The sequence below is a fragment of the Ambystoma mexicanum genome, chromosome 2p, assembly GCF_040938575.1.
Source record: "Ambystoma mexicanum isolate Mex_15411 chromosome 2p, UKY_AmexF1_1, whole genome shotgun sequence".
Taxonomy (NCBI): domain Eukaryota; kingdom Metazoa; phylum Chordata; class Amphibia; order Caudata; family Ambystomatidae; genus Ambystoma; species Ambystoma mexicanum.
The window spans coordinates 229,542,072-229,557,789 of record NC_090923.1 but is presented as its reverse complement, the minus strand read 5'-3'; the positions used below and the strand labels follow the sequence as shown (position 1 = coordinate 229,557,789).

Below are 15,718 nucleotides of genomic sequence, written 5' to 3'. Positions count from 1 at the left end.
GGTGTGCATCCGTTAACCACAGAAATGTTTTACTGCCTGAATTCGCAATCGATGGGCGGAAATGTCCCACATTTTAATGCTGATTGTGCTCATGTTTGTTTGAACAAATATTTGAATAAACAGAGTTTGAAAAAAAAGATTGTTTGAAGATCTTAATCTTTGCATTGTGCTTAGTTAGTTCCAGTGATTATACAGCATTCAGGTTTTGTAAAGAGGACATTTGCCAAGTCATGGCAGCTGCTGCACCATAACTTGAGGACCGGATCCACGTTTACTGCATGGTATGACTGATTTCGACAATTGGAGAAGGTTTTTGAGTGAGTGATTCTGTAACGTTGCTCTGGGCGACCCACAAGACCATCATTTTCATGCAACTTCAGAAGGGGAAAGACCAAATGACAACCGGAGTCGATTCCACCCCGAAACTGAAAGTCCAGCCCATGTCTCATTCCCTTCTGCACATGACCAGAAGCCACCCCATGTATTCGTCACCCTCATTGGGCAAAGTCACTCATGTGTAGCTTAAGTCTCTATGCCCACCAGTCTCGGAGCCACATCTGGGCATACCCACCCCACTCGGGATGATCTAACACAACTGAAGGTGATTGCTGGAAGGTTTTGAAATAATCCTAGCATCTGGCATTCATCTGGGCAACCCTTCAGTCGGGTTTCATCACTCATTGCCATTACAGAATGGGAAAGAGGCATCACTTAACTTGCAAAACTGAAGTGATTGTTTAGAGGAGTCCTCAGTATCTTTCTGTCCTTTCCATATATTACCTTTTGGGAAATAAGCCAAAGACTACACTCCATCTTCTGTCTGCACCGTGTCTCACTGGCTTCTTGTGGGACACTGCTGATGTGGGAAAACGTGTGCCCGCCACCATTTTCTGTAGAGTACTGTTAGTGTTGAGTAACTTTCCAAAGTGGGAGTTTCTTAAGCTCCATGCAGCTCCTCCTTGCATGCAGGCGCTTGTGATTAATTGCAAGTGTTAATCATTTGTAAGATGAGCTTGCAAACCAGAACATATGAATTATTCAGCGGTTACTTGTTAAAACTGGACTGTAGGTAGTGTTAACATGTTACAAGGACAAATACATGTAGCATCCCTGAATAAATGTAGTGTTAGGTTCTGTGAATAGCTTATACGAAACCATTGACTAGTTATAGCAACGCACAGTGTTATACTGTTTTTGCATGTATTCAAATCATTGTGTTTTTATAGATAATTATTTCAAATGTGGCTGTGAATCTAGTTGTTGTTCCGGGAGAGGAACACGTCCTGACATTATCTACACTTTGTCCCTTAGAAATGTACTGGTAAATCGGCATGCAGCAGAGCTGTGAATCAGTTGATGCTAATACATGACTGTGTGCGGTGTCATTGTTGGCCAGAAAGTCCATGATAATGCACCTCTTCAGCTTTTCTTGCAGTGGTGCTCGAGTTGAATGGACTAGTTGTACAATGGCTAGGAAGGCAGTGGTTTTCTGTGACAGTCGAAAGTAGTGTCCGACGAGCTGGCATCTGAAGAAATGGCTTCTAGTTATTTAGTGGCCCTAGCTGAAGATCTTGAAAGTGCCGTGTCCCGAGTTTATTTAACTTGAAGCTGCTTCTTTACAATAATCTCATTTTTAAACTGCAGCCACAGATCGCCAGCCACTACACCTGTTCCAGATGCTGAACCAGCCACGAGATGTAGCGTCTAAATAATTGAAGCCTGTCTTGTCTTGCAACATTTATGTTCTAGACATGGAATGTAATTCGACTATTCCACTTATAGAGGGAGAGAATAATAGCTGTGCTTCACCTAGTGAGGGGTAGGAATAACAAGTATTATGTTGTCACTTGTGGCATCAGCAGGTGCTCATCACAGAAGGGAGGTCAGCCGCTTAAAGTCTAAATAAGTAGGCAGTCTTTAAGCAGGGTGTCGAGGCAGCTAGTGGTGATTTGCAATATATGCATGTTAGGGAGAATTCTCTGTTAAGGCTAATTTCCCAAACATAGTGAGTCGCCCAGCAGCTTTGCTGGATTTTTGGGGTTTATTTTTTTCTCCTGCTAAAGAGTGAGACTCTTTTTCTCCCAGTCTTAGACATGATTTGAGATATCATTTGACTTTGTAATGTGTTTATGGGGTATGGGGTCTTTTACTCCATAGGGTTTCATGTGTTTTTGGTAAGTGTGTTACACCGCACCCTCAGTGCAGTAACACAGGGGTGTCATAGTGACCCCCAAACATAGACTCCATACCCTGGGACTGACTACTATCTCCCAGGGCATGTAAAGTCACCATTGACTTTGCTAGCCTTAAATTGTGAACATAACCAGTACAAACCATCATATTGTGCAAGTACTGGTAGGGGTAATTAGATTGCCCCTGGGTCTGTTTTTCGAGGGGGCACTGTGCAGTCCCCCCTCGTCCGGTTTCTGGCTGGTGGCAGTGGTTACCACGCAAAATATTCCACCAGAATATTTCCTATGGGATTTTCCCATTCATTTTAAACGCACAACTTTTTTGGTGCAATGTTAAAGATACCGCCGGGTTATTTATTTCATATTTATTCCCCGGTTGGGTCTTTTTGCCAGGACTCGGTTTTAAAATGGCGTTTGTGTTCGCCTCTGTAACTCCCAACCCAAGTCGAGCCCTTTGTTCCACTTTTTGGCAGGCTTCTGCACAGAAGCCACCAAAAGTGGTGCCACTCTGTCTGGGTCTATAGGATATGTGGGAGGGTGGTTTAGGCACCCTGGACTGAGTTGCCTCGGCTACTCAAGTCGCACTCTTGTGCGATTGGCCCAGTGGTGAGCTGCCCGGCTCACCACTTAGCATGTTTGAGTGACAGCTAGGACTGATGAATGGGGGTTTTCTGCATAAAAGCAGGGCTTTGGGGACTGGAACTTCAGAAGTCGCCACAGGACCAAAGAATCCGGAGAGGGAGAAGCTGAGCCAACCTGCAACGACGACGCCGCCTGTGGAGCCCTGCTGAACCGCCTCACCACTTCCCGACGACAGAGAAGAACTTCATCCCGGAGTCTCTTCTTCCTCTGAACTGGTGGGGATAACCAGTTCGCCCTCTTTTCGCCTTCCAGGATCGTCTCGTGGTCGAATCGCCCGTGCTAAGCACCCCGGCGGCCGGATAGCCACGCTTCACCAATACCGCGTATAAAAGGGTAGTACCTTTTAACCGGGAAATTCCACGGCTGGTTTGTTCCCTGGCAGTGCAACGACCTCCAGCTTTCCTCCACGTCGAGATCTTCTCTTCCCCTGGACGAAGCACCGACTTGCACCCGCTGCCAGGAACAACTGCCCCCGCTGGAGCTTTCTCACCATTTCAGGTACTGTGTCCTGCCTGGTCTCCCTTGCAACAGATCGTTCAAGGTGTCCTGTAAATCCTTGACTCTATCCTGAGGTGACCTGGGACCTGCTAACTAACTTTCTCTGAACTGATCCAACTCTTTTTGAACTATCTGCAAAAATATTTAAAGCATAATTCAACTGTGTGATCTTGGACACATTCCGCCTTGCTCTCTCCAAGAGTGGGCCTGGCCTATGAACTTTCTGGCTCTACAGTAGACTCTGCCTTTCCTGACTTGCTGTGGTTCTTTTAAAAGTGTTGGTAGTGTGTGCTTTCCTAATCCTGCTTTTCCCTCCCTTTTTAACTAACTTATTGGAGTGCCATCTTAGGTTAAGCGCTCACCTCTGTCTGCAAATAAGTGGTGTCTTAACTAAGACTTGTTCAATAAGTAATCAGGGATGTATATATATTGATAGTGACTGTGTTTGAACTTGCTTGCCATATTAGTGTTAGTGTATTTTACAAAGTGTGTTTTTAAATAAATAATTATATACTTTTATACCAAAGATCTGGTCAGTGTTTGCTTGTGCTACTGTATCTTTGTACCTATTTTGTATACTCCATATACTGCCTAACTCTTCTTGAGAGAAGTCTGGCTGCTCAGCCTCAGCTACCAGGTAAATCTGGGTGGTACAGACTGCTACCAATTGGGTTTACTGCCAACACCTGTATTCCTAAGCCTTTTGCAGTGGTCCCGAAGGGAACTGCACAGGTTTCTGCCTAACAATGCACCATTACCCCATACCGACCATTGCTCAAGCGTGCCGTGCCCATGTAAGGACTTGAGCAGATGGAGTCCCCTTTTTGGGGCTTGCAATTGTCATTTGTCCAGTGGTATTAGACTGATTTCTGTCACGTTAGCATGAATAGTTTTCCCCTTATGATTTCCGTGCAGTCACACACTAAAGCCAGAAAAGTAGTTCAAAGTTTCAAACCAACCTGTTCTGTGCTGCTTTCAGTTATTTCAGTCCAGGAACTTAATCTTACGAATGGGAACAGTCTTCAGAAAATAGGTGACATCCATAAGATAAAAGAAAATGGTGATCTAAAGCAGAACGCCAGAAAACACAAGGCTCCATTTGGGTCATCCTTAATCGGAACTGGCGGAGTAATGTCAGACCAGTAAGTTCCGATGAAGAAAGCAAGTTAACATGCAGTACCTATGGCAGGAGGAAAAATGCAAATGGCAAGCTCCTAGCCAGCCAGAAATCACTTGCCACCTCAATATTATTCATACACAATTTCTTACTCGCCAAATAGCTTGTGGCGAGGGCACATTTTGCAACCCTTATGGCCACTTGGGTGAATTCCAACATGTGCACAATTTAAATGTCTAGGACCTGGTGGTAAGATGAGCCATGAATCATGGCACTGAGATGTAGACCATTGCTTCAAAGCCTTTACCATGTGGGTGAAAAGCATATTCGCTGCTGCCCTAGGGCACTACAATCACCCTGTGCTTTCTCATTTGTATCTTTACTAGACAGTAGACTCTATCCAAATGTTAATCCCGAACACTCTTGTAAAACATTGGGTGAAATCCCAAGGAACTTGTTTAAGAGTGAGCCATTGTATTCACTGGTGGTGATACTGTAATATTGTTGGGGGGGAGGGTGGGGGTTGAAAACGCAAAAGGACTCTAAAATGGATTCATAAAGTTAGATGGAAGGTGATGTCTACTTTGAGACAATACATGAGGGAAACACTTAGCTGTCAAAGCATTTCTTGGCATGAGCCGGCACATTTTTTCTTCTCTGGTGAAAAACCTGCAGCTCTGTAATGGGTTATTCTATCATTGTTTATAGACTTGCACAAGGCTAGCTACCATTGGGCAAAGTTAGGAAATGCCAATGTGATGGCTGACTCTGAGATTAACCGTGATCAACTAATTATGGTTTCATCTGTGGATTGCTCTTCATGGAATCTATTGTTTTTTCAGTAGTTCTTGACTACAGAGTGATTATACCATGTGTAAGAGTATTGAAAGAGGCAGATACTAGGGATGGTGGCGGTTTTATAAAAATGCTCACTCTTAAACAAGTTCCTTGGGAGTTTTAGGGAACTCTGTAGTTAATCAGTTGGAGGGCATTAACGCCATAGGATCACCCTTCTAGTATTTCTACGAAGAACAATTGTGGTCTGGAGTAGAAAGTAAGCCCCATACGAGGATGTACTGTGCTTTGACAATATGTAGAGCATTCCAGTATGAGTTTAATATGGTTACTAAGGTAAAGAATTGGTTAAAAACAAGAAATATATAACATAAACTGCTTCTAAAGTGCTTTTCAAGTGGAAGATGCAAGATCATGTGAATTAAACTTGGGAGTGCATGTAGCTTATATTGTGGGAAGAAAGGCCAGTCCCTTTGTTTAGCGAATGGTGGCTAAAAGTGTAGTTGATAATAGGTCTTGTATTCAAATTTCCCCAGCATGTTGTGCAGAACATTATGCAACTACTCTAATGGAGAACTATTTAGTTCTGTGTGATGTGATGGATGATCAGAAGATTGTGCGCCCAGTATTAGAGAAAATGTGTGGTGTGACCGGTGGGTGCCGGTTCTAAAACCTTAATTTAAACACATTTTTACTTGACTCTGGGTTAAAACGTATTCGAATGCCCACTTTGATAAAAAAAAAAAAGATAAAAGGGGATAGTTCTGACCGCTTTTTTTGCCCCATCTCGTTGATGTTTTTGGGAAACTGTCATGAAATGGCTTCGGTTGGGTGCATGCTTGGGACGAAGATAATGAAAATTTCTCTGGCACAGGTTGGTTGTCGGGCTGGGGTTTTATGAATGACTGCTTGCTCTTATCCAGTGTGATAGAAAAAGGTCCACATCCGAGGTGTGTAAACTTGTTGCATTTCTAGATTTGAGCCAGGTATTTTCCTCCAGTTATGGGGACATGCTGTGGGCTAAACTGAAAAAAAGCGCGCTCCTCGAGGTCTGAGGCTCATCCAGCGTGCACATAAGCAATTCTGGGGGATGATGGACTCCTAAGTGCTAATGTTTGAAGCAGATAATGACGACTTGCCTGTTGATTTTGGCTATTTTATAACTGTCGGATTTGCATCTTGCTTTGAATGATTTTCGTTCCTCTTCCAAAGTTGGACAGCCGTAGTGATTGATCTTTCTTGTTGAAGACACTATATTAATAGATCCAAGTCCAGAGGGTTGCTAATATTTTTAACTAACGCTGCTTATATAATACGTTGGCTAGAATTAAACTTTACTAAAACGAATGCGCTGCATTTTGGGGAAAACTATTGCGGTGCAGCTTCAATGAATTGCTGACAAATATCAGTTATGCATTAAATATCAGTTATGCATTAACGTATTTAGTAATGTTTGGTGGTCCATCCACAAAGCTTGACTGTAGAAGTCCCTGCAACAATTTGGTGGCTGTATGTGATTTTGTTAAATCTAGTCTGATCCTCATGAATTTGAGAACTATAATAGTGTCCACAGCCATGTTACTGTGTTGATATGAGGGGCACATTGGTATGAAAGACCTGTCAATGGATTAGAAGAAACAATTTGTTTTAGGGCCCTCAAAAGGCACATGGCCTATAGATTGTTTGGGAACCGGAGTTGGGCCAGTTGCAATACAAGCACACATTAAGAATCTTTGTCTACTTTGTGTTTGTTTTATTACTTGTATTGCGTGCCAGACCAAGGGTATCAGGGTGCATTGCATAAGACAGCTTACAACTTGGTTACGTGTCAGTTTGAACACATACATAATACAATAACTATACATAGTAGAGCAAATCAAATACATACATGTAATAACAGGATAGACACAGAAAATACCCTACAAATGCAGAGAACACTAAGTATCAAGTCGGTATGTACAAATATACAAAGTTAGCCAGGCCAAGGTGGACGGGAATAGTCAGTCATAAGCAGGTAGATAGCCAGGCCTTATTTGTCAGAGTGTAAGTGATTTCAACCCAGCACTTCACCTAAGTCAATGCCTAGCGTGGGATGCACAATTGAAACCCTTAATTATATATTTTTGTCTAAGTTCTTATATTTCTGAATGATGTACCCTTATATCACGCCCCTCTCTTTGAATCCCCCCCGGTCTCACTGAACCAGAAAGCAGGCTTTTTTGCAAAGTTAAGATTTATTTTATAAATTGAACAATATATATATATATCACACTATTAATATTTATACAATTATCACCATTGGGGTGATGTAACAACAATCAACAATCTCTTTAATCAGGAGGAGTATGGATAAGAAAAATATGGCAGCATGGAATAATACTTGATGTGGGTTCAATCAAGTGCAATGTCACTCTTTCCCCCTGATACTACTCAATCCCCCCTAATATACAATATAGAGATGGAATGAGAGAAAAAAGGTTTCAGGAATATACAATCTCAACCAATGCAGTTTCAATCCCTGTTCCCCCGCCCCCCTCCTACCCCCAGCAAGCAGAGAGAAACAGGAATGATTTAAAAACAGTTCAAATGCTTTTGAAAGTGGTTTGTAATGAATGGGAGAAAATACTGAAAAATTGATTTAATTCTCTAAATTGGATTCAAAACTAGTGGGAGCCGCTTTATATAGTTCCAAATAAACACTAGCAATGATGATTGAACAACTAGCAGATTGAAAACGGAATTCTGAGGTCATATGCAAAGAATAGCTGTTTTACACGTGATGAAATTGAGCCAAATGCAAATCCGCAGCAAACTTTTCCATGCACGAGAAATGCGATTGCTACATCATCAACATTTTGGTAGTCCTGTCTCTGAACATCGCACAGAGTAGTTTCAAACTGTGAGCAGAAATTTCATTTTAACAACACTATATTTACAGATTTTTACAAATTTTGCACAGTTCTCTGTGAGACTTTTTCAAAAAGATATTTTCTTGTGGGTCAACATGCACATATCTGTCTGGTCCCGCCCCCAAGGTTTGGCTGGGCCAAAAGCAGCCCAGGCCTCTCTTCCTGCTGGCAGTTGTTTTCTGTTGAGTTGAATCTGCATATATTTTCAATCAAGGGAGTCCTTTGTCTCTCCTCAGAGCAACAGGCCAAAATCTCCTCCCACCTCCATTAACAACTCAATGATAGTTCCTGAGCAGAGAGCAGGGGGGGAGATGCCTTTGTTTGGGGCAGACTGTGGAATGTGCCTTTGAAGAACTGTGGCTAACATTAGTTCACTTTTAAAATCCCTTGTTTAAAATTGTCTTTTTCTAAATAAACTTACATTTTCATCAAATATACACACAGATCTCATAATTCCAGTCTTTTTCAAACATAGAGATTGAATTGTAGCAACCTATATTGCTTTTGATGGCAAGGCTCTTCTTTTCCACAATTTGATCTTAATGTACAAGTTTAACTGCCAGTATAAGTAAATGACAGCTCTGACACAGGCGAGCGGCGGTACTGCGCCCATATCTGATACTTCTCCAGGCAGCCCCCTTTTTGAATGTGGATTTTCTTGTGATGAAATGTGCTTCTCCTGACATTGTGCTTAGGTGGATTCTTTAAATAAAGTGATGTTTAACACCCAACAAGGATGTTGGATCTTTTCTGATGTTTGGGAACCATGATTTTGCACTTTCAACAGCCAAGGAAAAACGGATTTTCAAGCACTTCTGGGTTTTCCTGGCAATGCAGCCCTACCTTTTCAGGTTATTCCATTTCACTCTGTGGGTAGCCCAATGACAGGTTTTGGTAGTGTGGTCTCCGGTTCCACTACTGACACAGGCAAAATGGATTGGCAGCCTATTTTTCAGGTTTCCCTGTGCACTTCTCAAAGATGTTTAGCGCATAGAGCTTTTTGGCGGCCATCCTGTTTGAGGAAAGCAGCACACAGTGATGTTGCAGGGCAGAGCCTAGTGGGTCAGAACATCCCACACGAGTCTTTGATCCACCTTATGAGGTTCTGTTGGAATTTAAGTTATCTTAATGTGGTTAAGGAGGTGGTTTCATCGCAAAAAATTTAAATATGGTAATTTACTTTGTGGTAGGATACTAAATGTTTTTTTTCACTTTAAGGAGGGGGTGGTCCCCATACTCACACCTATACAAACTACCCCTCCTCGTGTGGTGTGTGTATAATATATATATATATATATATGTTTTAGCCCCATGCCGTAACACCTACTGCGTGGTAACTTACCATTCAGTAACCTACGTCGATGAAACTGTATACAATTAAAGTGGGCAGATGTCATTAATCAGAATATTGCTAATTTTATGGCACATGCCCCAGGAATGAAGGCCTGGGTTTTAGTGGGACTAAAGCTTGGCCGAATTTGAGTAATGATGATGATGATGCAGGTGCTTTTAAAGAGAATACAATGTATAGCTTTGGAAAGTGCATTAAGAATGAGTTTGCTCTCCTTGTCCAGGTTTAAAAGCATTCAGTTATGTCTTTAATTTGCGCTAGGCCCTCCTTCCAGAATATAACCATAACTGGGCAGGGCCACCACACGTATGCCAGCACCAGTCCGACAGCTCTGGGATTATGTGATGGAGTTTTGCTGGCCTGAGGTACCACCTATAGCATGTATTGCCCCCTCTTTTGCCTGTGTGCTCGTTAAGCTAGGTTGTGTTTGCTGTCAGATCTTAGCCCTTGAGTCTTCTGGGATTTCCCACCCCAGTTCCTGCTCCCACCTTGTCATATAAGGGGGATTTGCTTCCCCCTTTGATCTCCCCATAAGCCTGTATAGATGCGAACCCCTCCCACAGCCCCTCCCCTCTTAAGGCCGAGAGTTCAATCCCCTTGGCTTCTCTGGTAGCCGTTCTCTTGGTCATCGGGTTAGTGATCCAGTTAAGTTGGATATAGTGAAACAGTTCGGTTTCGCGCAACTTGATTTTGGCCTTGCAAGCTGCAAAGGTGAGGGATTCCCCTTTGTGAAATAGATCCCAAAGTCTCAGCAGGGAGTCTCTTTCCCAGGCTACAAAAGACCCCCTAGCCATACCGGGGGAGAAGTCCGGGTTTGCATGAAATGGGTTTTGAAGGGCACAACCCCATCTGGATTCCCAGGAGCTGACGTGCCTTGTCCCAGGGTGACTACAGTGGCTGGCGTGATCTCGCCCCCTGTCTCCTAGCCTCCACTGAAAGGAACTTGTGTAATGGGGTCAATAATCCTGAATTATCTATATCCTTCCAGTGGAGGGTCACGTCTATGGCACCCAGTCCAGGGCCAGGGCTATTTGCACCGCCAAAATCATGGACGGTACCCCAAACCCTTCTTCAAATGTGGCTTTTAATAGTACCCTCTTTGGAACCCTCGTTGTGTACCCCACCCCCAAAATAAATTTTGCGGTGTCCCTTTGGCGCCCTTCCTGTTCTCTCGCCTGCACTTTTAGAGGCAGCCCCTGAAACACATATAAGAGCTTCGAGAGTAGCGTCATCTTTACTGCTAATATCCGGCCCATCCATGAGATTTCCTGGTGGGCCCAATGTGCCAATTGGTCTCGGGAATCTTTTATCAAGCGCAGGAGATTGGCACTCATCAGCGAGGTAAAGTCAGCGGTAACTGTGATGCCCAAATATGAAAACTCAGTAGGTGCCCAACGATAGCCAGAATCCTACTCAGGCCCAGGGATTTATCTCTGTTAATCCGAAAGCTGGATACCTGACCAAATTGGTTGAGGGCTTTTGTTAATTCAGGCAGGGATTGCAGGGGATCAGTGAGGAAGCACAGCACATCGTCTGCATAGAGTGCCAACTTGTGCGTGCCTCCCAGGTGGTTTACCCCTGTAATCAGCGGGTTGCACCGGATGTGCTGAGCCAAAGGCTACATCGCCAGGGTGAAGATGAGAGGGGAGAGCTGGCAGCCTTGCCTCATACCTCTTCCTGTTTGAATGTACTCGGAGAGCGGACCATTGACATTCATTCTTGTCCTTGGGGCTTTATAGTTAGCCATTACAAGACTAACAAAGTTTTGTCGCAGGACCACTTCCATGTATGCCCAATCCATGCTATCAAACTCTTTATGGGCATCAAGGGAGAGCAGCACAAAGCATTCATGGATTTCCCTTTTGGCTGCTATTACAGCCACAACTCTGCAAATATTGTTTTGTGCCCGCGCCCTAATTTAAAACCGGTTTGGTCCTAGTCTATCAGTTTGGGGAGGACTTGGGTCAGCCTGCAGGCCAGGACCTTACTGTAAATGTTGGCATAAACATTCATAAGGGCTGTTGGCCTGTACGCTGAGCGATCTGCCCAATCCTTCCCTGATTTTAATGACTGTGGTAGTAGATTCTGCCATGGTGCCTGAAAAGGCCTCTGGTCTCAAAAAACGGTTGGAATAGTTTGGCCAGTTAGGGGAACGCCATAGTCGCAAAAGCTTCGTAAAACTGGGCAGAGAAGCCATCTGGTTCCGGGGTCTTCCCCGCCGGGAGGCTCCGTATGGCTCCCAGGACCTCTTGTTCAGTAATTTCAGATTCAAGAGCCTCTGTCTTCCGCCGTAAACTGCGGGAGCCTTGCTTGTGCTGTATAAAACTCCTTTTGATCCGGTACCCTGGGAATGCCTAGCGGCCCCCCCCAATTCGCTGAAGTAGTTTTTCATGAGTGGCACTTTGGCCGTCTCTTGAGTAACCCTCCTACCATCCCCATCCATTAGGGTCGGGATAAAGTTACACTGGACGCACCTTCGCAGCCAGCAGTCGATTGGCTTTATTGCCCCTTACTTAATACTGGCGGGCCAAGAGCGACGCCTGTACTGCCTTGTTCGTGAGGTTGACTTCCAATAGTTTCTGTCCAGCCGTAACTCCTTGAGGGAGTTGCGCTAATTAATTCGATTGTGATTGGCTTCCCGTTGTCTGACTTCCCCCACAAGCTCCTCCTCCCTAGCCTTGCAGGCCTTCGCGCATGCGGCAGCATGGCTGATGACACCTCGGAGGACCACTTTGGGCGCATACCAGACTTTACGGGGGTCCATGACCCCTGTGTCGTTATCCACCAGGTAGTTGGTGAATGCCTCGGAAATGTGCGCTTGCATCGCTGCATCCCCCAACAGGACATCTCGGTAGGATAATAGGCAATTGTAATTGTGCTTCATTTCCAAGAGCACCTTGAAGAGTGTAAATTCAAGAATACATGTATTGAACTCAAAATGCTGAGTAGAGGCATTTTTCTACTGCGCTTTTCTCCCTCAACATATGCTAATATTTGCCAAGTCAAGGTTCTTTCGGGCCCTTAACATGGCTATTAGTCATTTCATTGTTAGCATTTTCCTTTTTTGCCCGCCACCAGGCTTATGTGGAGTGATGCTGCTAAGAAATGACTGCTTATTTTTGCTGACTAGCACACGCTTCCATTCAGCTAGAATTTACAGCCCTGCATTCTGAAGCTATTAAGATTAAGCAGTTTCATAAAGTTTTCAAATGTGGATCTAAATGTTGAATTATGTAGTCTTAATAAACTCATTTTTGTTTTAGGTGATGCCAGAAAACCATGTCCGACAAAATGTCTAGTTTCCTTCATGTGGGCGACATAGTCTCATTGTATGCAGAGGGATCCGTCAGTGGCTTTATCAGCACTCTGGGGTAAGGTGATAGCTTGTAAATGAAAACGCCTGATAATACCTACTCTTGCTATATACATCTATTGCTCATCTGCTAGCACTCCTAGTATGTGCTTTGTAAAATGTGTAGTCTGCTTGTCTTGGAGATGTCTGAAATAACCTGGTAACCATCTTTTTATACCCGTCTTGAAATGGCCGCTCGTGACTGTGTCATGGCTAATTTTCATCCATTTCATATTTGACTATTTAATGAATTTTATTTTTTTGGTTTTTTGTTATTGGTTTACATTTCAGATAATGGCGTTTAGAACAATTTGCAGACAGGCATTTGTTTGCATTCATAAAGGTTTAAAAGCTGGAACAGCTAGTACAATATTGTATGCAGATGGAAAACTATTGCCTTTAATATTGTTTTTTCAGAAAATGCAAATAAAACGATGTACAAAGAAGCCTGTGTTTTTTTCCTTGTGAGAGCTAGGAACAAATGGTTTGCCGTGCTGAATTCGCCATTTTCTGAACGTTCAAGAACAGGTTGAGTGAAAACCAAAATTCTTTTTTTATAAGGTTAGCATCAGTTTTGTGAGAGGTAGGCCGATTTGACCATTTTTTTCCAATAAGACATGCGTGGAAGGAATGGAAGAGGAGGTTAGGAAAGCTGAATGGGAACACAGAAAGGCATACATTTCTGAAAAGTAGCCAAAATTCCAAGTTTAGGAAGGGGTGATTTGCGCAGGTTAGCCAACAATTATGTAGGGAAAATTCCTGTTTGCGGAGAAATGTGACCAATGACAGATTAAAAAAAGTATGTGCTTGATATGATTGGACCTGTAAGGTAATGGCTTCTGTGAATATTAAGAAAAGCAATGCCACGCTACATTCCCCGACTCTTCCAGTTTGGAAATCTCAATTTTGTTGTAATGTTGCAGAAAACAAGCAATGCCACAAGCCAAAAACTGAGCCATGGTACATAGGATTTTTATGCTGACGGCCTAAACAGATGTACTTATCATGTATAAATAATGAAAACAAATGTGGTGAGGAATGGCAAGCATACATTTTTTGAAAGTGCACAGGCAGCAGACTTTTTGAAGGGTAGGTGACTTGTGCAGGTTACAAAAGCGTACAGTGCCTAAAGCAACGACTACATGTAGGTCACAAGGGTTTTGTAACAAAGTGCAGTAGCACATGTATGAAAATGTTATGAAAACAAAGAGAAAACAACAAATGGCCCACATTCCCACAGGTATCCTGCCGAAAACGGTACATATCATTCGACTATAGGGTTGCTTTTACTGGTCTAACAACAAGCCCCGCCGAAATTTTAGGGGGAAAAAAACTCAATTTTCAGACATTTCCCACCTGGAAACTACTGAAACACGCCGCCAACAACACATGGCCTACCTTCCCACAGGCGGTTGGATGAAAACAGTACCTCACATGTGTGGGTGCACCTACCTGGGTAGAAAAGAACGTGTTGACCGTCCTCAAGTCCATCAGCAGTCACAGGGAGCCCAGGCAGTGTCCCTTCCCACCCCGTAGGGAAATTCTGTAATGCAGCCGAGCCAGCGTTCCAGGATGGTTGGAGGTGATGTCCCCAGCCTTGGGCATCCATTTCCCATGTGGGTGTACCGTACCCAAGCACAGCAGCAGCTCGCGGGAGCCCCGGCAGGGTCCCTTCCTGTAGGGAAATTCTTTAACGCAGCCCTGCCAGCGCTCCCAGATGGTCGGGGCGATGACCCTGGCCTTGGGCGGCAGTCTCCCATGTGGTTTGACTCTTGCAGGTCCAGCAGCGGTTCCAGGGAGCCGCGGCAGGGTCCCCAACCTTTCCTGGAGGGAGAAGCTGTAACGCAGGCCAGCCAGAGCTCAAGGATAGTCGGGGGGGGTAGTAATGTCCCTGGCCTTGAGTGGCTGTCGCCAAGTCCAGTGGCAGTTCCTGCAGGGTCCCCAGGCTGTAACGCAGCCCAGCCAGAGCTCCAGGCTGGGCTTGGCGATTGTCGACCCACATGCCCAAAGCCTGGGACATCGCCCCTGACCATCCTGGAGCTCTGGCTGGGCTGCGTTACAGAATTTACCTCCGGGAAGGGATGGGGACCCTGCTGGAGGCCACTGGGACTGCCGCTGGGCTTGGGGATGGTAGACCCACATGGCAAACAAATGCCCAAGGCCAAGGCCAGGGACATCACCCCTAACCGTCCTGGAGTTCTAGATGGGCTACATTACAGCTTTTCCCTCCGGGAAGGGATTGGCACACTGCTGCGCCTACTTGGTGGGGAAATGCTGTAACGCAGCCCACGACTGTTGGAGGTGATGTCCCCATCCCTGGGCAACCATCTTCCATGTGGGTCTACTGTCTCCAAGCACAGCGGTAGTCCCAGGGAGCCCTGGCATGGTCCCCATCTTTTCCCGCTGGGAGAAGCTGTGCGTTACAGATTTCATCTCCGGGGAGGAATGGGATTCCTGCTGGTGCTCGCCGGAACTGCCGCTGGACTTGGGGATGGTCGACCCACAAAGGAGACAGGCACCCAAGGCCGGAGGCATCACCTCTGGCCATCCTGAGTTCTGGCTGGCCTGTGTTAAAGCTTCTCCCTCTGGGAAAGGACTCGGACCATGCTGGAGCTCCCTGGAATAGCTGCTGGGCTTGGGGACGGTCTACCCACATGGGAAACGAATGCCCAATGCTGTGGACATCACCCCTAACTGTTCTGGAGTTCTGGCTGGGCTGCATTACAGCATTTTCCTCCAGTTGATGGATTGGCATACTGCCAGGGTCACCTGGCGGGGGGAAGCTGTAGCGCAACCCATCCAGAACTCCAGGATGGTCTGAGGTGATGCCTCGGCGCCTGTCTTCCATGTGGGTCGACCGTC

General features: G+C 44.9%; 1 protein-coding gene across 7 annotated transcripts in view; it reads left to right on the top strand.

Moving 5' to 3' along the window:
* The window catches only part of ITPR1 (inositol 1,4,5-trisphosphate receptor type 1), a 3,145,915-nt gene that overhangs the window by 154,821 nt on the left and 2,975,376 nt on the right, over window positions 1–15,718 (top strand). For all 7 annotated transcript variants that reach the window (XM_069643506.1, XM_069643503.1, XM_069643505.1 and 4 more), the window contains exon 2: window positions 12,768–12,875. In XM_069643506.1, coding sequence (XP_069499607.1) covers window positions 12,784–12,875 — 92 coding nt within the window. In that variant the 5' untranslated portion in view covers window positions 12,768–12,783. The remainder of the gene's footprint in view (window positions 1–12,767; window positions 12,876–15,718) is intronic.